The sequence below is a fragment of the Oryzias latipes genome, chromosome 8 (assembly GCF_053564925.1).
Source record: "Oryzias latipes strain Hd-rR chromosome 8, Olatipes_Hd-rR_3.1".
In the NCBI taxonomy this organism is placed as follows: Eukaryota; Metazoa; Chordata; class Actinopteri; order Beloniformes; family Adrianichthyidae; genus Oryzias; species Oryzias latipes.
The window spans coordinates 21,721,110-21,743,892 of NC_136244.1; the positions used below are offsets into that span (position 1 = coordinate 21,721,110).

The following is a 22,783-nucleotide window of genomic DNA, read 5'->3' on the forward strand; positions in this document are numbered from 1 at the left end:
GCAAACAAATAAGAACTGAAGACCTCTTGTGTTGGACAGATTTTATTGTTACAAAAAGCAGGTGCTGTAGCTTAAAACAGAGTATGTTTTGTCTTTTACAGTGATTGGTCAGCAGGTGGCAGTAGCATTTGCTGCTTAGTGGGGATAAACCATGTTCAAGACTCACTGAATAAAACCCAAAATCCTTGCATTTCAAAGTTAATTTTTGATACATCCTTCATCAAACCGACACCATTCGTTCAATATGGTATAATTATTTTAAAATGAATTCAAAGTGTGAAAATCTAATTACACAGGGAAGAGCAGAAAACCACTGAAGGTGTTATAGTTTGCCCCGTCATCATAGACAAGCCTGTTTTCCTGCAGTTCCACATAGACGTTGTCTCCCACCTTCAGTGGAATGACCACAGCGTTGCTTCCCATGTCATTGCTGTCAGTTCCGCTGACGTCCCAGACAGCTGTCAACAGCTGATCATTCTTTTTAAGTATAACAACAGAGTTGGGAGTGGGACTGAGGTTATTAAACATGGAGAATCTGAAGAAGTACACCCCGTTGACCGTTGCAGTGAAGACTCCTGTACAAATACGGATACTTGATTACTCTGTTTGGGTTTACATCAATGTAAATCTTTTAATTTGCTCTGTTTTAGTGCATACCTGTGGAAGGGTTGTAGCAATCACCATAGTTGGAAAAAATCCTTTTATACTTAAGTGGAGTAGAAGTGGTAAAAGGTCCAATGTTCCCAGAGCCAGAATCCCTTAGAGCCGCAGAGAAAGCCACCCGTGGAGTACCTGGAATGACCAAAAAACATCAAGAGTTAGAATTCACTCCGGCACATAATTTCAATAGCACATGTTTACCTCCAATGAGGCTCCGGAGCTCCAGCACTTCTCTGTCAGAGTTTTGGACTCTGGTCTCCAAAAGTGTTATCTTGTCTGCCATGTTTGCCACTTTCTCCCCCAGCGCGCCGACAGTTTGAGCAATGGTTGTAAAGCAACAGATGTCGCCTGAGCTTGTTGATCCAGAGTTTTGACCACCTTTTTCATTGTTTTCAGTAACACAGAAGCAGCAGCCCAACATCATAACCAGGACAATCTTCTCCATTTTTGCTGTCTTGTGTTTTTGATTGTGTTGAGAATTCTCTCGCCTTTTATGCTTTTTGACATTGTGCAAAACAACAAATTCCAGTTTCAGGACCTCCCCCTTTTGCTCTGAGTTGCTGTAAAATCCTCAAGAGGTTGAAGATGAGATAAATGATTTTCCCAGTGTGGGAAGACAAATGTTAGGCAATATTTACTTAATAGGTTTTAGTTAGTCCAAGTCAAAGTGAACAATTAAAATAAAAAAGTCTTTGAAATCAACTACTTTGGCATGGCTTCTCTGAGCTCTACAAGTGCCAGTTGTTAAAAAAAAAAAATCTGATATACGTGCGCAGAGATCAGTAAACCGTGTCTACATATGAATAAATTGTCCTTGTATTGCTTAATCGTGCTTGCACGCAAGTTGCATGTGCACATCCCTAAGCAGAGCAGTTGGACTCGTAGCTTCTGTTTGCAGGCAGGGGAGGGTGCTTGTTACAGTGTGCGCAGTCCGTTCGCCTGTTCTGCATGAGCGGGCTGCCGGACTCAGAAGAACTGTACATCCAGGCAGAGACGGGCTTTGGGACGGGCGGAGGCGGCTTTGAATGAACAGTCCTGAGAAACCGTGCAAACAATCATGTGAATTCAGAGTTCAGGGTTAAAGTCAGGGTAGTTTAATTGTGTCTTCTGGAATACCCCCCAGATCATCTGGCTCTATGCCACAGATTTGTTTGCTTTCAAAAGAACTCGCAATTTGTTCCACGGTCGTACTGTAATTAGTCCACACCAATCACTATCTTACACGTCATTGGACCAACATACAGCCAATCAAATAGTGTGACGTCATCATTAGTCGCAGGTCCCCAAACACTTCCTGCAGGTCAAACACCAGTCATGTATGAATAAACTACCAACGGAAGTCTCTAAGCAATGTGTGCATGCGCACGATTGCGCAACAGTACGACCTCAATTGATAAATCAATTTTCTTTTTTAACCACTGGCACCTGGGGGGCTCCATAAGCTACTAACCTAGATAACATTAAGTTAGTTGCTTGAGTTTTGGAATAAATAGTTGCCTGTAAACAAAGAAATTAGACTTTTGAGGACTCCTTGATATATGAGGGATAATGCCGAACCCTCATCTTTATAGTGTGTTGACCTTGATTGCGAAAGTAAGTGCATGCTCTTTCAGCCTTTTAGGTGAAAAAGAATCAAACAAGCTTTAGAAAAAAAGGTTTAGCCCAAGATAAACTTCTTTGTAGTGAAAACAAATCTATGAGCAAACTAACAAGGTGTCTGTTTGCCCAGTAAAGACTGGAATGAGCAGGAGCGGAGAACAAAAGTCATCTGATCTGACAAGTCCAGTTTCACCCAATTCCACCCTGACAAGTACAAGGTAGAAAGAGTGATGGATGAAAGAAAAAAACAAAATGTTTTCATTTATTTTGTAGGTCAGTGTTAAAGTTGGTTGTCAAAGCTCATCAACAAAAATTTCCTCATCATGAAATCGTCCTTTCCTTCTGACGTAACAGGCATTGTTTTTTTCTGACCTACATGTTCATCGATCACGTCAACATCATTTTGCATTTATTTACACCAAGTTCCCCTTTAGTGAAAAGTTTATGATTATTTACCTTTACTTACCCAGATCCATTAAAATATTTTTCAAGGACAATATAGCCAAGTGGTCAGGAGCATGTATGCATATACAGAATCTCCATATTTAGGTCAAATCTATCTATCCGGAGATAATGGTTTTTTAAAAAAATGTAGTACAATGCAAAAATTGAATAAATTGAGTCTATCCAAACACAAAGATCCTGAGTCGGAGACGTTGACAGCACTCACAGGTACTTGCTGACCACTTTTGGGCAAGATTCCTTCAGGAATACTTCCTCATCCTGCAAACTGGACAGAAACGGCATTCAGCCACTTCAGAACTCTTTACAAATATAGAGTTGTCAAGATTCATTAGAGTGATGATGGACACATCCAGTTGGTTAATGTTTAGATAAACGGACATGTGTATACCTGACCAGTAGCTCATTTAGTTATGTTACCTGCATTGCCATCTGGGGAAGATTAGTTTGAGTTGGTACTTTATGTTTTATTTAAAGAAAATGTGCCTTGCCCATTTGGTGTTGCTGAAGTGAAGGCTCAGCCTACTGTTGATGATGATCACAGAATGTGATGTCGAGTTCTTCTTCTTCTTCTGTGGTTTCTGGTTTTATCGAGGCAGTTCCTGTTTTTTATGTGCTTTGGGTCAGCAGCATAGTGAGATTCTTTTTTTTTTTTGTCCTGTCCAACAGCTGGGCAGGCAGATGAGAGCTGAGGGCATCTTGTGTTGGACATATTTTACTTTAACAATAGGGGTTATTAATCTTCATACAAACCAGAGGTATGTCTGAATAAACCCCTTTTGTAATTGAGGCCGAACTTTATTAATTTCAACCATGTTTGAAAATCTTGGGTGTTGGACCGGACGGAAAAGGAAAGAAGGGAAGAAGAGAGAGGGACGTTAGAGAGAGGGGGGTAGGAGGGTGATAATAGGAGGGGAGGGGGGATAAGACCATGAAGCAGCATAAAGATTCATGGTGTTACTTATAAGTTTACTGGTTGTTTATCATTACGGTAAGGTTCAAATGTAGTACAAAAAGGGCAGGGCCTGTCCACACACACCCACTGAAATGTTATCAACACACCTGCTAGCTGCAAAAATGTCCACATGTCGACATGTACACAAAACAGATAGTGTTCACACGCATACTTATGCCTTAAAACCAACTAGTGTGAAATATTTCAGTCATTCAATCATGCAAACTGTTAGTGCAAAGGTGAGCTAGCACCTGTGCTCAGGTGAGTGTTTATGTTCCTCTAAAATGGATGGTGGAATGTGAAAAGAAAGAGGGAGAGTGCCCAGCCATCCCCACCCCAAGACCCCCGCCGCAGCAGCAGCGGCAGCCGGAATCCCCCCAACGCCACACGGGAGCAGGCAGGGAACAACTGCCCCCCGGGCGACCAAGCCTGCCACCCAAGCCAGGGCCAGCACGACTGCCGCGAGGCCCCCAGAGCCAGAGAGCAGGGAGGCACGGAGGGAAAGAGAGCGCCGCCCCAACCCAACCAGGAGAGCAGCCCCCCCGCCGCGCCGGGAGAGCCCAACGCAGGGCCCCACCGGAGAAGGACGCCCCCGGCTCGGATGTAATGTGAACCCCCCCCCCCCGCGCGGAGAGAGCACCGCCGGGTCCAGGAAGCTGGCACCCAGGGGACACGGCCGCCGTTGCCGAGGGGCCCGTACCCCCCACCAGGGAAGGGGTAGGGGACAGATGGTCCTAGGTCCCACCTTCCTTGCAAAATGTTTGTGCGTGTATGTGTGTTTGAGAGGGTGTGTGTGTGTTTATGTTGGAATGTATATATTGAGGGGGGAGGGGTGTCTGTACTAAGTGGGGTGCAGTTAAAAATGGCGGGTAGGGCACTAAGGGGACATCTCCTGATTACTCACAGTGATGTCCCCTCACCCTCCCCACCAAGGGGCCCTAAATGTCTAAGGTGCGGTTAAAATTGGCGGGTAGGGTGCTAGGAGGACATCTGCTGCTTACTGACAGTGATGTCCAAGCACCCCCCCTACCAAGGGCCCTACATGTCTAAGGTGCAAATAAAACCGAAAGGCAACCATAGGAGGGGGGCCACCGCCAAGTAATCCCCCCCAGGGCGCATTGCAGGCTAAACCCCCCCCCCCTCACCCTAATATGAGGTTATATGAGGAAGGGGGTAAGTTGGGGACAGCTGGTAGACTGTCCCCCGGTGGTCTAACAGCCGTCTCCCCCCCCCCAGCAAAGGGGCCAGGCCCACCCAGCCCAGGGGCCCCACCCCCGGAGGCGCAGACACCCCAGGCCCAGCACCACCCACCCCACAGAGAGAGAGAGGAGCCAGAAAGCGCCCCCCCCCGGAGCAAGCCCAGGCCCCCACTCCCAAACGCTGGCCCTAGAAGAGCTCTGGTCAGGCCTTGACGGGACCGAGGTAGCCAACCGGCTGGGGCAACCGCCGATTGCCCCAGAAGAGACCCCAACCCGTCAACCCCCCCCAGAACGACCCCCCACAGGACAGGGCCGACAAGCCCCCCACCCCACCCCAGACCCCGCAGCCAAAGCGGATGACACCCAGAGCGACCGGGGGCCCCAAGAGGGTTGGCCCGTCCCGTCCCAGAGCCAGGGAAGGGCCGATCCCAGCCCCAGGCGTAGATGGGCAGCCCATCCAGCGTCGCTGCCCCCCGAGCAGGGCCCCACGCATAGTGAGATTCTAGGTGCCGAAGAACCATGTCTTACTTCCTTGGTTCATTCCAGTTGCTGTATTTTCAGTATTGAGTAACTGACCAAACGTGTTTGAATCTGTTTGTAAATGTGCATTCCTCATTTTATTTGTGCTGTTATTTTCTTTTTTTTATAACTTTATTTTTATTAGTTTTTGTAACATGAACACAAATCTCAAACATCACAAAAAAAAGAGAGAAAAGAAAAAGGTCAAGTCTAGGTGTTTCATATGTCTATCTGTTGTACAGTGTCCATTTCTTCCACTTTTGGTGTAATTGTGCCTCTTGCAGCTTCAGCCTGTATGTTATTAATTCCATTGAATACATATTGTTGATTGTTGAAGTCCATTGCTCCTTTGAAGGGATCTCCGTAGTGCCCCAGTTTCTGGTTATTGTTTTTTTGGCGGCTAGTGACATAACTTTAAATAAATATTTGTCACTTTGGTGGATTAAGTTTCCTGAAAACATGTACAGATAAAACAGTTCTGGCAACAAAGGAATTTTGTATCCCAGCACTTTGCATGTGAGATCACCCACCATCTTCCAAAATCCTGTTAAATTCTGACATTTCCAAAATACATGAGAGTGGTCAACATTTATTTCTCCACATCCGCGCCAACAGCTCTGATTTGTTTTCAAATGTTTGTTTTTCAGTTTAGGTGTTATGGAAAATCTAATAAGGTTTTTCCAGGCAAACTCTCTCCACGTTCGAGATCCAGTGGTGGTATGGTGGTGTCTCCACATATCTAACCAATCCTGTTCAGTTATCCTTATGTTTAATTCTCTTTCCCAGTTATCTTTTACTTTCAAAGTTGTGTTTTCGTCATATTCCATCAATGATTTATACAGCATACTAATCAATCTAGCATTGTTGTCTTTATATGTCTTTGTTATTGTGTGAACTATCCCGCCTTCATCCCCAGAGGAGTCGCTCTGTATTGCTTTCTTATGGTAGTTTCTCATTTGTAAGTATCTGAAAAAAATCCTGTTTTTCAAGGTGAAATTGTTTAGTCAAGTTCTCAAAACTCTCCAGCTGTCCGTCCTTTTCTAGCAAGCACCATGCTGTTATTCCTTTTGTAGTCCAATATTTAAAGGTCTGATCATATTCTGCTGGTTTAAATTGCCTGTCATATGCTACCCATTTTAATTTTTTTGCATATTCTGGATCTTTTATTGTCCCATATGAATCTGGATATTGTTTTGTCCCACGTTGCAAATTGGGTGTTGGAGACCTGTGCTGGTAGAGCTTGAAATAAAAATAAAAACCACGGCAATATGTTCATTTTCACTATTTCGATTCTAGAGCTGAAATCTAGTGGGAGTGTTGACCATCTTTCTATGTCTTTCTTTATCTTGTCTTGTACTTCTGAATAATTTTTAATGTTTATATGTTGAAAGTCTTGTATTATTTCTACTCCTAGGTATTTAATACTTTTCATATTCCAATTGAATTTAAAGTTGTTTCTAATGTATTCAGAGGGAACATAGTTGAATGTTAGAGTCTGAGTTTTTGAAATATTTATTTTATATCCCGATAAATTTTCAAATGTTCCCAACAGTTTCATAAATTGTGGAATTGATGATTCTGGTTGTTCGAGGTACGCTATTAAGTCATCCGCAAACAATCCTATTTTATGTTCAACGCCATTCATTGAAACTCCTTTAATTTCGGGTTTTTCTCGGATTGCCTGTGCCAGAGGCTCAATAAAAAGAGCAAACAGAGTTGGGGAGAGTCCACAACCCTGCCTAGTGGATCTTTCCAATTTAAATGTTCCTGTTAAATTCCCGTTTATTTTAATTTTAGCCGTTGGTTGTGAATATATTGTTTTTATAATTTCAACCGATTTGTTATTAAATCCCATTTTTTCTAAAACTAAGAATAAAAATTCCCAATTAACGCAGTCAAAAGCTTTTTCCGCATCAATACTTAAGAGAACTGTACTTATATGTTCTCTTTGGGCTCTTTCAGTTACATGTAGGGTTCTTCTAATGTTATCGTGTGTCTGGCGACTTTTTATGAATCTCGTCTGGTCCTCATCAATAATGTCAGGTAAAAATGTGTTTATCCTGTTACAGATTATAGACGTGTAGATTTTGTAATCTATATTTAGTACTGAAATAGGCCTATAATTGGCGCACAACTGCTAGTTTTTCCCTGGTTTCAACAGAACTGAAATAATTGCTTCGGACCAGGAAATAGGCATTTTATTATTTTGTAGGGTCCAGTTCAAAGATTTGTGTAATATTGGAGTCAGCTCATCTTTAAATATTTTATACCATTCAGCTGGGAACCCGTCGCTGCCTGGTGATTTATTGTTTTTCAAAGAGCTTATAGTTTTTAATATTTCCTCTGTGGTAATTTCAGCTGTAAGTAGTTTATTTTGATTTAATCCGATAAATGGCAGATCTATATTTTCCAGAAAGCTTCTTTTATCTTGTTCACAGGCTGAAGGAGGATGTGAATATAGCTTTTTATAGTAATTAGTGAATATTCTTTCAATTTCCTCTGGATTATTTTTTTACTTTATTGGTTTCGGGATCAAGGATTTCATAGATTGTATTCAGAGTTTGTTGTTTTTTAATTCTTTTGGCTAGTAATTTTGTTGATTTAGGCCCTACTTCCTGATAGCTTTGTTTGAAATAAATCATCTTTTTTTCTATTTCGTCCTCTAATATGTGGTTGATTTGTTTTTTAATATTTTGTATTTGTTGGTATATTTCTGTTGTATTTTTATTTATAAGCTGCTGTTCGAGTTCTTTTAATTTTACCGAGTATTCTTCATATTTTTGAATTCTCTTTTTCCGCAACCATGCTGTTTTCGCTATTAGTTTTCCTCTAATTACTGCTTTAAGAGCATCCCATAGCACTGTAGGGTCTACCGCTCCATTGTCATTGTCATCCATATATTGTTTTATGTCGGTTTTTATGTCCTTTATAATTGTTTCATTATTCAAAATCCCAACGTTCAGTCTCTATGTTGTTTGTTTCTTCCTATTTGATATATTTATTTTCATGTGCTGGATATTATGGTCAGACACATCTGCACCCTCAATTTTACATTCTTCCACTCTATTAATATCTGATTTAAAAACAAAGAAATAGTCTATTCGTGAATGTACTTTGTGACTTGCGGAGTAATGTGTGTAAGCTTTCTTACGGGGGTTTAAGCTTCTCCACACATCCAGCAATCCCAGTTCTTCCATGGATAATTTAACAAATTTGGCAATAGTCTTTTTATGTTTATGTTTACTAGTTGTGTCTAATTTAAAGTTTAAGGCTACATTGAAGTCTCCTCCGCAGATTAATATACCCTCGGCCTCTTCAGCAATAACGTTAAACAGGGATTTAAAAAACTGTTTATCACTTTCAGGTGGGGCGTATACATTGACTATTGTCAAAACTGCATCTCCCATTCGTCCTTTAACAATGATGTACTGCCCGTCCTTCCCCTTTATGACTTTGTCAGTCTCAAACTGAGTTCTGTTTGATATCAGAATAGCGACTCCTCGTTTGCGGCTTTGTTTGTATGAACTGTAATATGTATTTCTGAATCCTAGTTTTTTAAGTTTCTCGTGTTCTTGATCATTTAAATGGGTTTCTTGCAATAGAGCTAATTGTATATTTTCTTTTTTTAATTTTTGCAGAATTATCCCCCTCTTTTTGGGTGTGGTTAACCCATTCACATTTAACGAGGCAATACTCAAACTACACATTTTGTCTTATAACAATCATATTTATGCACCTAGACCGTGACCATGCAAACAAAAATTGTAAAAAACTGTAATACCTGAACACAAACATAAATTGTGACTTCCACATGGAGAAAAGATGATCCATCTCTCCTCTCTCGTCCCCGTTGGTGAGTGGGCAGGATGTCCTCATTCCAGATGGGAGCCTGCCTCTAGACATAAGTCTAGCTTTGTCCAACGTTCCTTCCTCCTCAGTCTGTGAGCTCCGTCTCGGCCTTTTTTGTTTAATTTTACTCCATTTACGGATTCCCTGTGGTTATTTCCTCTGGTATTCCTGGAGCCTCTCTTGTGCACGCCGCGCTGTCCCTCCGACGCGCTGCCATCCCTCTGCTGCTTGGGTCCGGTCCGGTCCCCTGCTGCTTTCGCTGCTTGGAGTGTTGACATCGATCCCTCTCTTCTTAATGTCTTCCGCCGCTTCCATCGCGCTGTTGTAGCTTTGTACGCCTTCTTTCCAATGAATCCTCAGCCTTGTGTATGGGGTTTGAAAACGGATTCCCCGCTCCTTCAGAACTTTTTTAATGCAGGGCTCGACATAGCCATTTGTCCGCTGGCCCGGTCCTGTTTTTCGAGCAGTGCGGACCACAAGACTTTACTTTTCACTTGTCCGCTCGGGCCACTAAAATATCTAACGGTTTATACATTCTTCACCTTTTTCAATAAAGTAAATTTTGCGAAAACGTGTAGATTTACCTCATCTTCATAATTTAGTTTTTCTGCTAGTCCTGTGTTCAGACTTCAAGGGTTTCTATGGGAAACCTTTGATCACTTCTCCTTCTCTCCCGCCTGCGCGCGCGCGGCTTTCACTGCCGAGCACCACGCGGCACGCGCTCACTACTTTTTTTTTTTCAAACTTTATTGAATGTAACAATTCAATACAAAACAGTGTTAAACAGCAACAACGAAGGCACAAGCCAGTGGGTTATTATTACATTTGATTATAAATCCGACACCGTCACTGAAGAGAGACTGAAGCATGTCAGAGATGTGGAAGACATGGCAGGAATAGAAAGGAATATGTTAGATGGAGTAATGGGTATAATTAGTAGTATGGACAGCAAGATATTTAATGAATGCATTGAAGATGAAACTGTATCCACTAAGCTTTAAGCTGAATGTCAAAGAATCAAAGGCAACTCCAAATACCTGAATCTCAGACTCAAATGCAGTAGAATGTTAAACTACTTAATTTTGTTTTTCTTTACAACACTGTAAGCAGTAAGTATTTCTAGTTAGCTGAATGATCTCAGTTAGACCTGCACAATATGAGGAAAACTCGCGATATGCGATATCAGAGATTAAAATTGCGATAACGATATAATTTGCGGTATATAAACAAACAGCAAAATAACCAAATAACCATTCCCAGTTTAAAAATTATACTCCAAATGACCCTCGTTGACATAGGTTACAAACATCTAACATAACAGGGCTCCATCTGATTGGTCAACAATGTGAAGGCGTCCATCCGATTGGTCAAATGCATTAAGGGATTTATTTGATTCGTTAAATGGTTCAAGCTGCCATTAGATTGTTTTAACACATTTAAGGTTTATGATTTATTGCGATATTTGCCGTTAGAAGCACCATGAAAACTTCTGAACTAGTGTTACCTACTACACTGCAGTGCTCTCTTCAAAACATCTGAAACAGACTAGAGGTGATTTAAGTTTGATATGGTCTATTTTCAGTCATTGAAAAGTGTAGAAATAAGTGATGTCACCAGAATGCACCAAATTGTACCATATTAAAAGTTTCCGGGGGGGCATGCCCCCGGACCCCCCTAAAGTTGCAAGCACCTGCGGAGCGGCGGGTCCCGCTATGCGCGGTGTCGGGCCAGTAACTTTCAAAAACTACTGGCCCTGTGGGCCAGTGCAAATTTCTGGGCTATGTCAACCCCTGTAATGTCCGAGTATGAGCGCCTTTTTTGTACAATTTCTGCTGGGTAGTCATGGTCAAACTGGATGAGCTGATCGTTCACTTTTATTTTCTTTTGCCATGCTTTCTTCAGGATCGTGTCTTTCGTTGCAAAACTTAAGAAATTGACCACGACATGCCTCGGGCGCTGGCCTGCTTTGGGTTTCATCGGGGGGGTTCTGTGTGCGCGCTGCATCTGAGGATCAAAGTCCGCCGGTATGAGAAGCTCTTTTTTAAACAAATCGTTTTGATAAGTTATAATTGAGCCCCCTTCAACTTCTTCTGGTAGCCCGAAGATTCTGATGTTATTTCTCCGGGCTCTGGCTTCAGATTCCGTAACCTTGTCCCGCAGAAGTTGCATCTGTTTTTGCATTGTTTTTAGCTCACCGTTCGCCTCCATGTTGCTCTCCTCCAAAGTTGCGATGCGTGTCTGGGCTTCAGCTAGGTCTGCTTTTTGATTTTTCAGAGTGTTGTGGTGCTCCTTGAACTGTCGGTCCATATCTTGCCTGAGGGAAGATATTTCCTGTTTCAGTTCGTTCTTTGTCCCTCGCAGCTCTGTGTCCAAGTCATGGATCTGAGCGCTAATTTTTGCTAGCCCGTCTAGCATTAGCTTTGTGTCGCTGTGGCTTCGCTGGTTTTCGTTGTCCGAGTTAGCTTCGCTGGCCGCTTCTTCCATCTCGTGCTCGATATTTTCTGGTTCGGTCAGCTCGTTCACTTCTTTTTTTTTTCTTTGGCTTTTCCGCAGCGTGTTTCCTCCACTCATATCTTCTTTTCTGTTGTTTTTTTTCGAGTTTGTGGAGTTTTTAGTGACCCGAGTGCGGGAGCTTCAGACTGAGCGTGTCTCCTCTATGCCGGCATTCCGGAAGTCGCCCGTGCTTGGTCTTCTTGGTCGCTAGATGTCACTGTTGTCACGTTTCCTAAGAAGTGACGTTGATTTGGTTTAAAGCAGATTTAATTATATTTTGCATGTCAAAAGGAGTTTATGTTTGTAATGACACACTCAGTCAGTTTTCTTTTTTATGTAATTTATTTTATTCTAAGCAGGTCAGTATGTGCTATTTGTGTTGAGATGAGATGGATCTTTTGTTGTTTGCAGACTGACTTGGAATACTAATCAGTAACAGAATAAATTATAAACATCTGTCAAGTGGAATCACATCTCTTTTTTACCCCTCCCTGTAAACAGGTGATGTAACTTCAGACAGTGTACATTTTAACTTTTACACTTATTGGTCAGCAGGTGGCACTAACATCTGCTGCTAAGTGTGCATAAACCATGTTCAAGACTCACTGAATTACAACCAAAATCCTTGCATTTCAAGACTAATTTTTACAACATCCTTTATCAAACCGACACCATTAGGTCAATATGGTATAATCATTTTAAAATTAATTCAAAGTGTAAAATTCTAATTACATAGGGAAGAGCAGAAAGCCACTGAAGGTGTTATAATTCATCCCGTCATCAAAGACGAGCCTGCCTGCCTGCCTGCAGTTCCACATAGACGTTGTCTCCCACCTTCAGTGGGATGACTACAGCGTTGCTTCCCATGTCATGGCTGTCAGTTCCGCTGGTGTCCCAGACAGACGTCAACAGCTGATCATTCTTTTAAAGAATAGCAACAGAGTTGGGAGTGGGACTGACGTTATTAAACATGGAGAATCTGAAGAAGTACACCCCGTTGACTGTTGAGGTGAAGATTCCTGCACAAATACGGACAATTGATGTAGTGGAGTAGAAGTGGTAGAAGGTCCAATGTCTCCAGAGCCAGAATCCCTGAGAGCAGCAGAGAAAGCTACCCGTGGAGTACCTGGAACGACCAAATAACATCAAGAGTTAGAATCCACAGTGGCATTTAATTTAATAGCACATGTTTACCTCCAATGAGGCTCCGGGGCTCCAGCACTTCTCTGTAAGAGTTTTGGAGCCTGGTCTCCAAAAGTTGTGACTTTCTCCCGCAGCGCACCGTCAGTTTGAGCAATGGTTGTGAAGAAACAGATGTCGCTTGAGCTTGTTGATCCAGACTTTTGACCACCTTTGTCATTGTTTTCAGCAACACAGAAGCAGCAGCCCAACAGCAGAACCAGGATTATCTTCTCCATTTCTGCCGTCTTGTGTATTTGATTATGTTGAGAATTCACTCGCCTTTTATGCCATGTGACGTGCAAAACTAGAAATTACACTTCCAGGACCTACCCACTTTTGATCTAAATTGCTGTAAAATACTCAAGAGGTTGAAGATCAGATTAGTGTTTTCCCAGTATGGGAAGAGAATTTAACCACCTTGGTATGGTTTCAAGTGTAAAAAGCCATGAAAGAACATCAAATTGAATAAATCACATCAATGAATGTGTCATTTCAAAATAGGTCAGATAAAATAACTGGGTACTACTGGCCAGCTGAGAGTACAAAAGAGACTTGAACTCAAAGGACACCTGCAAAAGACATGAAAGCAGGAGAGAAAATAGTGACACAATCTTGATTTTATCTTCAACCTAAACTATGAAGCTTTTTTATTATTGGAAGGTGTGTTTTTAGAATTGATACAGGACTTTCTTTGGATTTTAAAAGTGGTAACCATTGACCTTACAAAAGCTATTCTAGTGAAACTCAACCAGTTCCTGAAGGTAATTGGCTCAAACTTTGAGGTAGAGGTCAGAGCTCTGTCATCTTCTCCTTAGTGTTACCTGTCTGTGTTGCTATTTAAAGTCTCAAATGGGAACAGCAGCTTGCTAATCACAGCTACATTTAGAGAGTAACAAGACAGAAGTCAAAACTTCCGGATCGCTTATGAACTCTCCTCAGCTTTGCAAACTGATCTGCAAAGACACTGCAAACTTTATCAATCTACCTATGATTATTCATCTTAAAAATAGTTGTAAAAATTGTATAGTCTTGATCTTAGACACAAACAATAGGATGTGTAAGAATATTAAACTTCTTCTAAGAAAAAAAATGTTAATTTGCTAATTCTACTTAAAAATGAGTCAAAAAGCCTTTGAAATGGACTACCTTGGTATGGTTTCAATAGTGTAAAAAGTCATAAAAGAAAATCAAACATTTAGCATTGTGTTTGTAGTCGGAGAACTAACCACCATTAAATCCATGAAAATCATCATAAAAATCTAGAAAACACAATTTAGGAAGGTAATTTGCTGTTTTTGACACTAATTTGTTGAGGTTTATATTTGATGAGGACTCTCGAAATACACTCAAGATAAATTGTTGCAATATTTTTTTTGTTCTTATGAAGCTCATCAAAGTTTTATGATTAAAAAATACTATTGAATGAAGTATAATTACTCTGCCATTACTTATTGTTTGGTATTTTGAGATTCTACATTGTTCCCAATTTGCGATTGTGTGGTCCAGCAACAGACTGGCAACCTGTCAACACAGAAAAAACAAAATCTTAAGAAAATTTGAAGAAAAATATGTTCTATCTTGCAAGAGAAAGTTTTAAGAAAGCGTGTCTTAAAAACTAGAATTCTTTTTCTGTAAGCTGATTTTCTTTGCTTATTTAAAGAAAATCTGCCAATGGGGTTGAAATTGTTGACTGATTTCCAAGTGGCCTGTTTTTGGACAGGCTCCAGCAACGCTGTGACCCTGAATGGGTTTCAGTGGGTTGGAGAAAATGGATGGATAATTATTTAACAGCTAAAAAAACACAGTTACTAACCTAGATGATGTAAAGTTAGTCGCTTGAATTTTATTTTTGGGGAGAGAAAAAAAAAAAAAGAGCAAAAACACTTTTGAAGACTTCCTGATATGTGAGGAATAATAACCCTCACCTTTATAGTGTGTTGACCTTGATTGCGAAAGTAAGTACGTACTCTTTCAGCCTTTTAGGTGAAAAAAACTTAAACAAGCTTTGGAAAAACAGTTTGGCCCAAGATAAACTTCTTTGTAGTGAAAACAAATCTATGAGCAAACTAACAAGGTGTCTGTTTGCTCAGTAAAGCATGGAAGGAGCAAACAGTGGAGAACCAAGTCATCTGATCTGACGAGTCCAGTTTCACCCAATTCCACCATGACAAGAACAGAGCAGAAAGAGTGACGGATGAAAGAAAAAAAATCCAAAGGTCTTCATTTAGCTTGTAGGTCAGTGTTGAAGCAGGTTGTTGTCAGGTCAAAGCTCAGCAGCAGAAGGTTTCCTCATCATGAGATCTTCCTTTCCTTCTGACGTAACGGGCATTTTTTTTTCTGACCTACATGTGTGTTGATCTCACTCATGATGCATTCATCTACACCAAGTTGCCTTTTAGTGAGAAGTTTATGATTATTAACCTTCATTTAACCAGATCCATTGAAATATTTTAAGTACGATATAGTCAAGAGGTCAGGAGCATATATGCACACAGAATCTCCATATTTAGGTCAAATTTAGTGAGACAATAGTTAAATCAAAAAAATTATTACAATGCAATAATTGGAATAAATTGAGTCTAGTTAAACCAAGAGCCATCTCTATAGAAGTCCCTGCTGTTGTCAGAATAAATATGTGGGAGGGAGAGGTCAACAGTGCCCTGAGGTCACAGGTCATTTACGCAATATTCCCGTAAGTCCAAGCATTTTGTGGTATGCTTACCTATAAACTCAGCAATGACTATACGCACTTGAAGATAAACAAATCCAATAAATCACACTTTAACTTTTCCTTGATAGTTGTTTAACACATCCTTGGTGGACAATCCAGCAAAGACATGAAAGAACTTGAACATTTTCACACCAAATTTGCCATGACAAGTTGAAAACATTTCATTACATAAAATAAATAAAAATATACAGAACTGCTTTAAAAAAACAAAAAACTTCTGGTTTATAAATAAAGTTTAAAACATTATCAACATGGTTACTTGACAAAAGTGTGCAAAGAGAAGATCCAGTGTCAGCAGGCTGGAAGCATAAAGTCTCAATGAATGTGTCATTTCAAAAGAGGTCAGAGGGAGTTGCTTATAGCCGGCTGCCTTCTTATTATTGCACTGGTGTGGTTCCTGTAAAGTGCTGCTGCCCGCGACTCAAAGGCACCGACCATTTGTTTCACCACTTCATCAAGGAACATACTGGCCAGCTGAGAGTGCAAAAGAGACTTGAACTCAAAGGACACCTGCAAAAGACATGAAAGCAGGAGAGAAAATAGTGAGACAATCTTGATTTTCTGGTCTGTTTTTAGAATTGATACAGGACTTTCTTTGAATTTTAAAAGTGGTAACCATTGGCCTTACAAAAGCTATTCTAATGAAACTCAACCAGTTCCTGGAGGTAATTAGCTCAAGCCTTGAGGTAGAGGTCAGGGCTCTGTCAGCTTCTCCTTAGTGTTACCTGTTCGTGTTGCTATTTAAAGTCTCAAATGGGAACAGCAGCATGCTAATCACAGCTACATTTAGAGCGTAACAAGATGGAAGTCAAAACATCCGGATCGCTGATGAGCTCTCATTAGCTTTGCAAACTGATCTGCAAAGACACTGCAAACTTTATCAATCTACCTATGATTATTCATCTTAAAAATAGTTGTAAAAATCGTATAGTCTTGATCTTAGACACCAACAAAAGCAAGTGTAAGATTAATAAACTTGCTTGCTAATTTTAAGAAAAAAAATGTTTTGCTAAAAATTAGTCATTTTACAAGCAAAACATGAGTTTACAACTTGCAGGCCAGATTTAAGGACAAGAAAATGTCCTAATTTAAATAGATTTTAGGTCATGGCCACTTTTCTTTTTTGGCAATTCATGCATATCATCCGATTTTCAAGAATGCATTTCAATACTGATGTTGAACAGCTCGATATTAACTGATGAGAAACAAGTCAATATTTTTAGTTTTTACTGCAATAACATCCAAATGCATGTTTTAATACCAATAAATTAAAGTAAAATCTTACCAAAAAGTCCACTAGGCAGGAGTTTGGCTGGTCTTTGGCTCCGGGGGAAAATCTCCATATTGTTTCTAGATGGTTGAACAGGGACCCCTCAGTGCAAATAGCCTGTTTCAAAAAAACAAAACTGGGTTGAAGGATTTTTATAATCCCTTGTTATTTTTATAAATAAATAAAAATTGTATTGTTTGCAAAAAAAAAACCCCAAAGGTGTTTAGAGTTTTTTTTTTTACTTACTCTAACTTGGCGATTTGGATCAAAGGTTACATCAGAAGTGTATCTCTCCGTAATGGGGGGAAATCCTATTTCAAGTTCTGCCTGGACGTTGCCGTTACGTCCTTTAATCACCCGGGACTTTTTACACCAAGGAACAAAATATTGGTACTTTTCCACATTGGCAACTACATTGTACATCTGCTCCGGAGTATACCTGGATGTAGAGATGCAAAAAAAAATAATTTAATTAATGTTTTCATTGTACCGTTTTAAACTTCAAATCCTTTTTTTTGGAGGCATTTTGAAGATTCAGACGTGAGACTCACTCCAGTGTCCGAGACTCTGTGTATTCCACCCTGCGGGGGCTGATGGCTGCGGCCAGGTTGATGAAGCTGCGACTGGGTGTGTTCAGGGGGCTGACAGGGCAGAGCTGGAGACTGCTTCTCCTGGCAATCAAGGAACTTAGATGTCTGCTGAGGGGAAAAGATTCTTGTAAGCATCTAAAGAAAAATAAATAATGACAATTTAATTTATTTAAGTTAAGAAGTTTTTTTTCATTATTAGGTACACTAAAATTGTAATTTTGGCAACACCTGGACTATTAAAGTCTATGCATTTTTGGTCTAAGTCAAGAGAAATGATCTGAATTTAGAGTCAAGGGCGTTCATTCACGTCACTGTTCTGTGGAAAATTGAAATGGATTGCACCCCCCTAGGATGTTAATGTCATGGGACACTCAATATTCTGTGTTACATCACTCTCCTATGAAAGGCAGCTCTTCAATAAAGCAGCTACAACAAAAAGTCTAAGCAAGAAATATACAGTTAAAATACAACGAGACATGTTTATTTAAAATCTAACCCCCAACAGGTGGGAAAGAGTCTTTTTTGGCGCTCCACCCATCTTTGGTGGGACTCACCTGAGCTGGGCTCCTCTGATCCCTCTGGCAGCCGTGTAGAAGTGGACTTCATTTAGATCCAGCAGCGCTTTAACAAAAAGGGACGTTTTTCTGGACGCCATGAAGAATTCTCGACACAATAAACCAAATTTCCCTCTGAGGTTGCTCAGTTTCTCCCAGAGCGGCAGCAGCTTGCCTTATTATGACCCTGCCAGACCTGCTCCGCTTGCCTTATAAGGAGATCCTCTGACGTCACCAAACACGGCCGGGATTCCGGCCAATCAGATGATCTATGGGGCGGGGCGATGGTCCTTCTTTTCTTCACAACAAAAACAGACATTTCAGTCTCTTAAATAGTTTAAATATAATTACCTATAAAGAATCGTTAGACTTGCCATTAAACCACACATTTTAAGTTTACTTTCCTAATTGTTTTGACTTTAAAGTGTTTTAATTTGTTTGTAGCATTTTTAGGGCTCTTTCACCCTACTTTACAGTTCTCTGTTTTGTGACTATGCTTCATATCAGTATTTTTAGTAGCTGACAACAATCTTTTTTTTTTAAACAGTAATTCCACAATGAACCTGAAAATGTCCAAAAACTCAATTCTGAGTGATAAATGATGTAATTTTTCCTGGAACAAAATCACAGAAAGTAAGATTGAGAAAGGTTTTATATTTTATAACAAAAGATTAAACATTTATGGATAAACAAAGCACATGCAAGGTCAAATGAATGTGAAAATAGTTTAAAAGTATCAGGTAAAGGATTTATTTGAAGGGTTATCACACCTATGTACACCTATATATGTTTTCTTTCAAGCAAAAATCTCAAAGCTAAAAACCTTTTGAAACCTCCACTTTCAATTCTGAATGAAAACAAGGCCATTGGAGGGGTCGTTGTCAATCCGTCTTCAATATAAACAGCGTAAGTGATTTGCAAACTTACTGAGAAGTTCAGAAACTTCTGAGGGTTAAACCATTTGTTTTTCTATTTACAAACAAATTCCAAGAATTTTTTGGTCACCTAAGCATCTATGACACATAAAGACGCTTTTACCACAGTTTGTCAGCGACAAAAGGCAGTTCTGGGTCAGACATGATCATCATAGGGGTCAAATTTGCAAATCTTTTAAGAGTTTAAGTTGCAATCTTCTTAAATAAGACTGATTTTTAGAAATGTGGCTACTTTTATTTAAAGAATTTTCCACAACCAGATTGCAATGTTGCATAACTCTGGAAACACAGGAGTTGCACCACATGAACCTTCACACTGATACTGGAAAAATTAGTAGAATATAGAAAAACAAACCCAGTGTTCTGATCCTTTGTTAATTTATTTCAACTTTGCAATAGAAAGCAGCTTTTTCCATTTCCCACATGGTGTTATGTAGAATCACCGTGGGATTCAAACCTTCCCAGAATCAGGACACCTGATCAGAGGTAAATTTAAATGCCTCAGTCCTGTTAAAGGCAGGTCAGGGGTGTGACACGTAATAGTAGAGTCGGCTTAACCTGCCTGAGGCTAAAGAGAGCACACTGAGTCCCAGACGGAGCCAACTATTACATGGAGCATGGATGCTTTCCAGCTGCCTCCTCTGTCATCCAGTCTTTGATCCCTGAACTTTATACATGGATTCCAAAGATTGGATTCAATAAATTGATATTATCCTCGTAATCTCCTGCAGTTCAGCTAGCCCTTACATTTTATTTGATTTGTACCCTTTCTGGATTGCATTCATAAAATCCACAGGTCATCCTCTGTTTCTGTTATCTTTAATCACATATCTGATTCCTTGTTTTTTATGTTTGTTAGTGTTGATTGCAGTCACAGGACTTTCACCAGTTTCACTGCATTAAATGATGACATCAATCACAAACAGGATCACCTTACTTATGCTTTGCATTTTATTTAAGGTGTTTATAGTTGATAGACATTTTTAACCATATTAAGATTCAGTTTGATTACCGTACTTAAATTGGATTATGAAAAAAAAGTAAGAAAATATAATTAGATATATAAAAAGTTACTTTTTTGTGGTAATATTTAAAAAAAAAAGTAATATAACAAAGATAAAATTGCATTTGGTATGAAATCTTATAAATATGGCACCTAAGATTTTTTGTTATTTAATCAGAACATTTCATTGTATTTTATTTAAATTTAGTTCATTTCAAATATTTTATGTTTGCATCTTTTTTTTAGTATGCAACCCTTACCCCCTCAAAAAAAAAAAAAGAATAAACTAAACAGGAAGATCGCTTTGGACAGGAACTAACTTTTCTGTAACTGCAATGGAAAAAACTAGGAATCGTTCATCTACTGAAGCAAAAAGGCTTAACATTTCTTCTAGAATGTTTCCACTTTAGGAACACAATGAGAATCAATCACACGGCACAGTTACCAGGTGAAGGGATGCAAACTTTAGCAGGAGCATTGATCAAACAGCTACTTTAAAGCCGTGTCATCACTTACAAGGAAGCTGAAAGCAGATGCATCTAAACCTATGAAGTTGTAGTTGAAAACAAAGCCTTTTCTGAGTTACTGCTCCTCGCCAGAGAAAACGATTTCGCTCATAGCCTTGATGTATTGCACTCCATCTGGTTGTGCGGCCTTCAGTTTGGTCAGAGGTGGCTCCACCACACTGTTGGTGAAGTATCTGAATGCAGGGCTGGGCGACTGGATGGCTGTTAGAAACACCTGTGGGACAAAAACAAGAGAAAACGCACAGATATATGAATAGACGTGTACTGAATTCAAGCATGTATATGTTGACTTAATCACAGGAGGGGCAGAGTCAATATTAGTAACATTATCAACAAAAATTAAGAAATCATCAATACAATCTTTTTAAAGTGTTGCAAAAACAAGAAAATAACAATATTTTTAAATGAAATAGAAATAGTAAAACTGTCCATGTTTTTGATCCTTCTATTTGTAAAGGCCTTTCACTCTGGTGTTTTGCCACCCTTTCAAAGTCTTCTGACCCTCCATTTATACATTTTTAAACTCCGCCCCAAATCAAAAATAATGCATTTGACGACAATTTTTAAACCACAATAATATTTTGAGATTCGCTGATGAAATTTTGCCTCCTGCTATTTAGGGTGAGAACATATCTGATATATTTGTTTACTTATAGATTGAAGCTTTTCCGGCAAAAATAGACAATACCATATATCACAGGGTGACTTGTTCACAAAAACAGAAGCATTTCCACTAGAATTTAGATAAGTGTAAATTTATCAGAATCTGCAGAGCAGCAAATTCTGAGTCAAAGTTGACTAGTGAGGCTGTGGGACACCACATACCTTTACGATGTCTTCAGTGTCCTGTGCTGCGTTTTGGAAAACAGAGTTGCAGTGGTGCAGGTATTTTTCGTAGAGGCTGAGTGTTTTGCCATCAACCTGTTCAACAGACATGTCTTCAAGCTCCGCCTTCTGCAGGTTAACCAGGAAGTCTGTGTTGACTGGACCACACTCAATGAGACTCATACTACAAGGAGAACGTTAGATCATTGGTTTATGCTGTTTAAACATCAAAACAATTCAGTGTATTCAGCTAAGCAGAAGTAAAGATGATGATAAAAATACTCACTTGATGTTAAAATGTTGAAGGAGGATCGCCAAACTCTCACATGCTCCTTCGATGGCAAATTTGCTCGCACAGTACAGTTCATTGAAAGGAAGCCCTGCAGGAGCAATCGCGTTGACAAATTTAGAAAATCATCACAGAAATGTTATAAAAAGATTTAATTTTACCATGGAGTCCTCCGGTGCTTCCAGTGACCAAAATATGACCTTGTTCCTGTGCTTTCATTCCAGCCAAGAAGGCCTGAATGGTCTGAATGGTGCCCAGGAGGTTGACCTCAAGAATATGCCTCATTGAGTTCAAAGACTGTACCTCCAGCGGCCCCATCAAACCCAAACCTGCGTTACACACTGAAAGAGGGGGAATCGACCTGTTAAGTCATAAATAATCATCTCAAATGAAGCCGTTTGAACCCGTGAGGGCTTACCCAGAATGTCCACTCTTTTCTCCACAACCCTTTCTTTTGCGTCCAGGATGGACTGTTGATCTGTTACATCCATTTGGAGTATTTCCAAAGTGTCCCTGTGGAGCCCTTTCACGCACTCTAAAAGACGCTCCTTCTTGCCCAGGTTCCTCATTGTTGCATAGACTGAAACAGAAGGCAGAAATTTGTTTTAGGATTCTCTGAGGAAGAATTCAAAGATGGTTTATGAGCAGAAAATTCAATTTCAGTTGATTCAGCCGACATGTAATCCAATTTAGTGAAAATAAAAAAAAGACAAATACATGTCCATTACCTTTGAAGGTTTTGGTAGGATCTGAGGCCAACCGGACAGCTAGGCTGAGTCCAATCCCGGAGGAGCAGCCTGTGATCAGCACTACTTTCTTCTCCATTGAAATTCCTTCAAAAATGTTCCTCTATTCAGAAAGGTGAAGTGGGAGAAAACCAGGGCACCTCAAAGTGATCCAGAAAACAAGAAGGGATGCATGTGAAAAAGCTTCTCCGGTCATCATAATACCACCAATCCTAAACATCTGCCCGTTATCGGCCACCTGGAGACCTTCAGGGTTTTTTTCTCATGTCTGTTTCTCTGGTTTGTTTTGCATTTCTCCAAGACATTTTGGAAACATTTCCATTCCTGCTAGAAGCTTGATAACATTTCTTGCAGCAGAAATAACTGGTAGTGTAGACGTACATCATGCAGACTGT

At 40.0% G+C, this 22,783-nt stretch overlaps 3 protein-coding genes across 6 annotated transcripts; all 3 read right to left on the bottom strand.

Moving 5' to 3' along the window:
• Window positions 1–26: 26 nt before the first annotated feature.
• Window positions 27–11,911, bottom strand: LOC101164560 (complement C1q-like protein 2). 2 transcript variants are annotated; one of them, XM_011478376.4, is made up of 3 exons: window positions 11,439–11,911; window positions 658–792; window positions 27–575 (listed from the first exon to the last, which is right to left on the bottom strand). In XM_011478376.4, exons 1-3 carry the CDS (start codon window positions 11,812–11,814, stop codon window positions 289–291), a joined length of 798 nt encoding a protein of 265 aa, XP_011476678.2. In that variant the 5' UTR covers window positions 11,815–11,911; the 3' UTR covers window positions 27–288. The 2 variants fall into 2 exon arrangements, with proteins under 2 accessions (XP_011476678.2, XP_023813197.1); XM_023957429.2 differs by lacking the exon at window positions 11,439–11,911 and adding an exon at window positions 862–1,235.
• Window positions 11,912–15,423: 3,512 nt separating this feature from the next.
• si:ch73-141c7.1 (coenzyme Q-binding protein COQ10 homolog, mitochondrial) lies at window positions 15,424–18,326 on the bottom strand. 3 transcript variants are annotated; one of them, XM_078951773.1, is made up of 5 exons: window positions 18,064–18,326; window positions 17,471–17,644; window positions 17,166–17,358; window positions 16,935–17,036; window positions 15,424–16,159 (listed from the first exon to the last, which is right to left on the bottom strand). In XM_078951773.1, the coding sequence occupies exons 1-5, from the start codon at window positions 18,162–18,164 to the stop codon at window positions 15,992–15,994; spliced, it is 738 nt and encodes a 245-aa protein (XP_078807899.1). In that variant the 5' UTR covers window positions 18,165–18,326; the 3' UTR covers window positions 15,424–15,991. The 3 variants fall into 3 exon arrangements, with proteins under 3 accessions (XP_078807899.1, XP_020560804.1, XP_020560805.1); XM_020705145.3 differs by having other exon boundaries at window positions 17,471–17,617; window positions 18,064–18,319; XM_020705146.3 differs by having other exon boundaries at window positions 17,471–17,614; window positions 18,064–18,306.
• Window positions 18,327–18,700: 374 nt separating this feature from the next.
• hsd17b1 (hydroxysteroid (17-beta) dehydrogenase 1) lies at window positions 18,701–22,783 on the bottom strand. The gene is made up of 6 exons (XM_004071297.5): window positions 22,371–22,783; window positions 22,061–22,222; window positions 21,804–21,983; window positions 21,640–21,733; window positions 21,354–21,537; window positions 18,701–20,742 (listed from the first exon to the last, which is right to left on the bottom strand). The coding sequence occupies exons 1-6, from the start codon at window positions 22,465–22,467 to the stop codon at window positions 20,584–20,586; spliced, it is 876 nt and encodes a 291-aa protein (XP_004071345.1). The 5' UTR covers window positions 22,468–22,783; the 3' UTR covers window positions 18,701–20,583.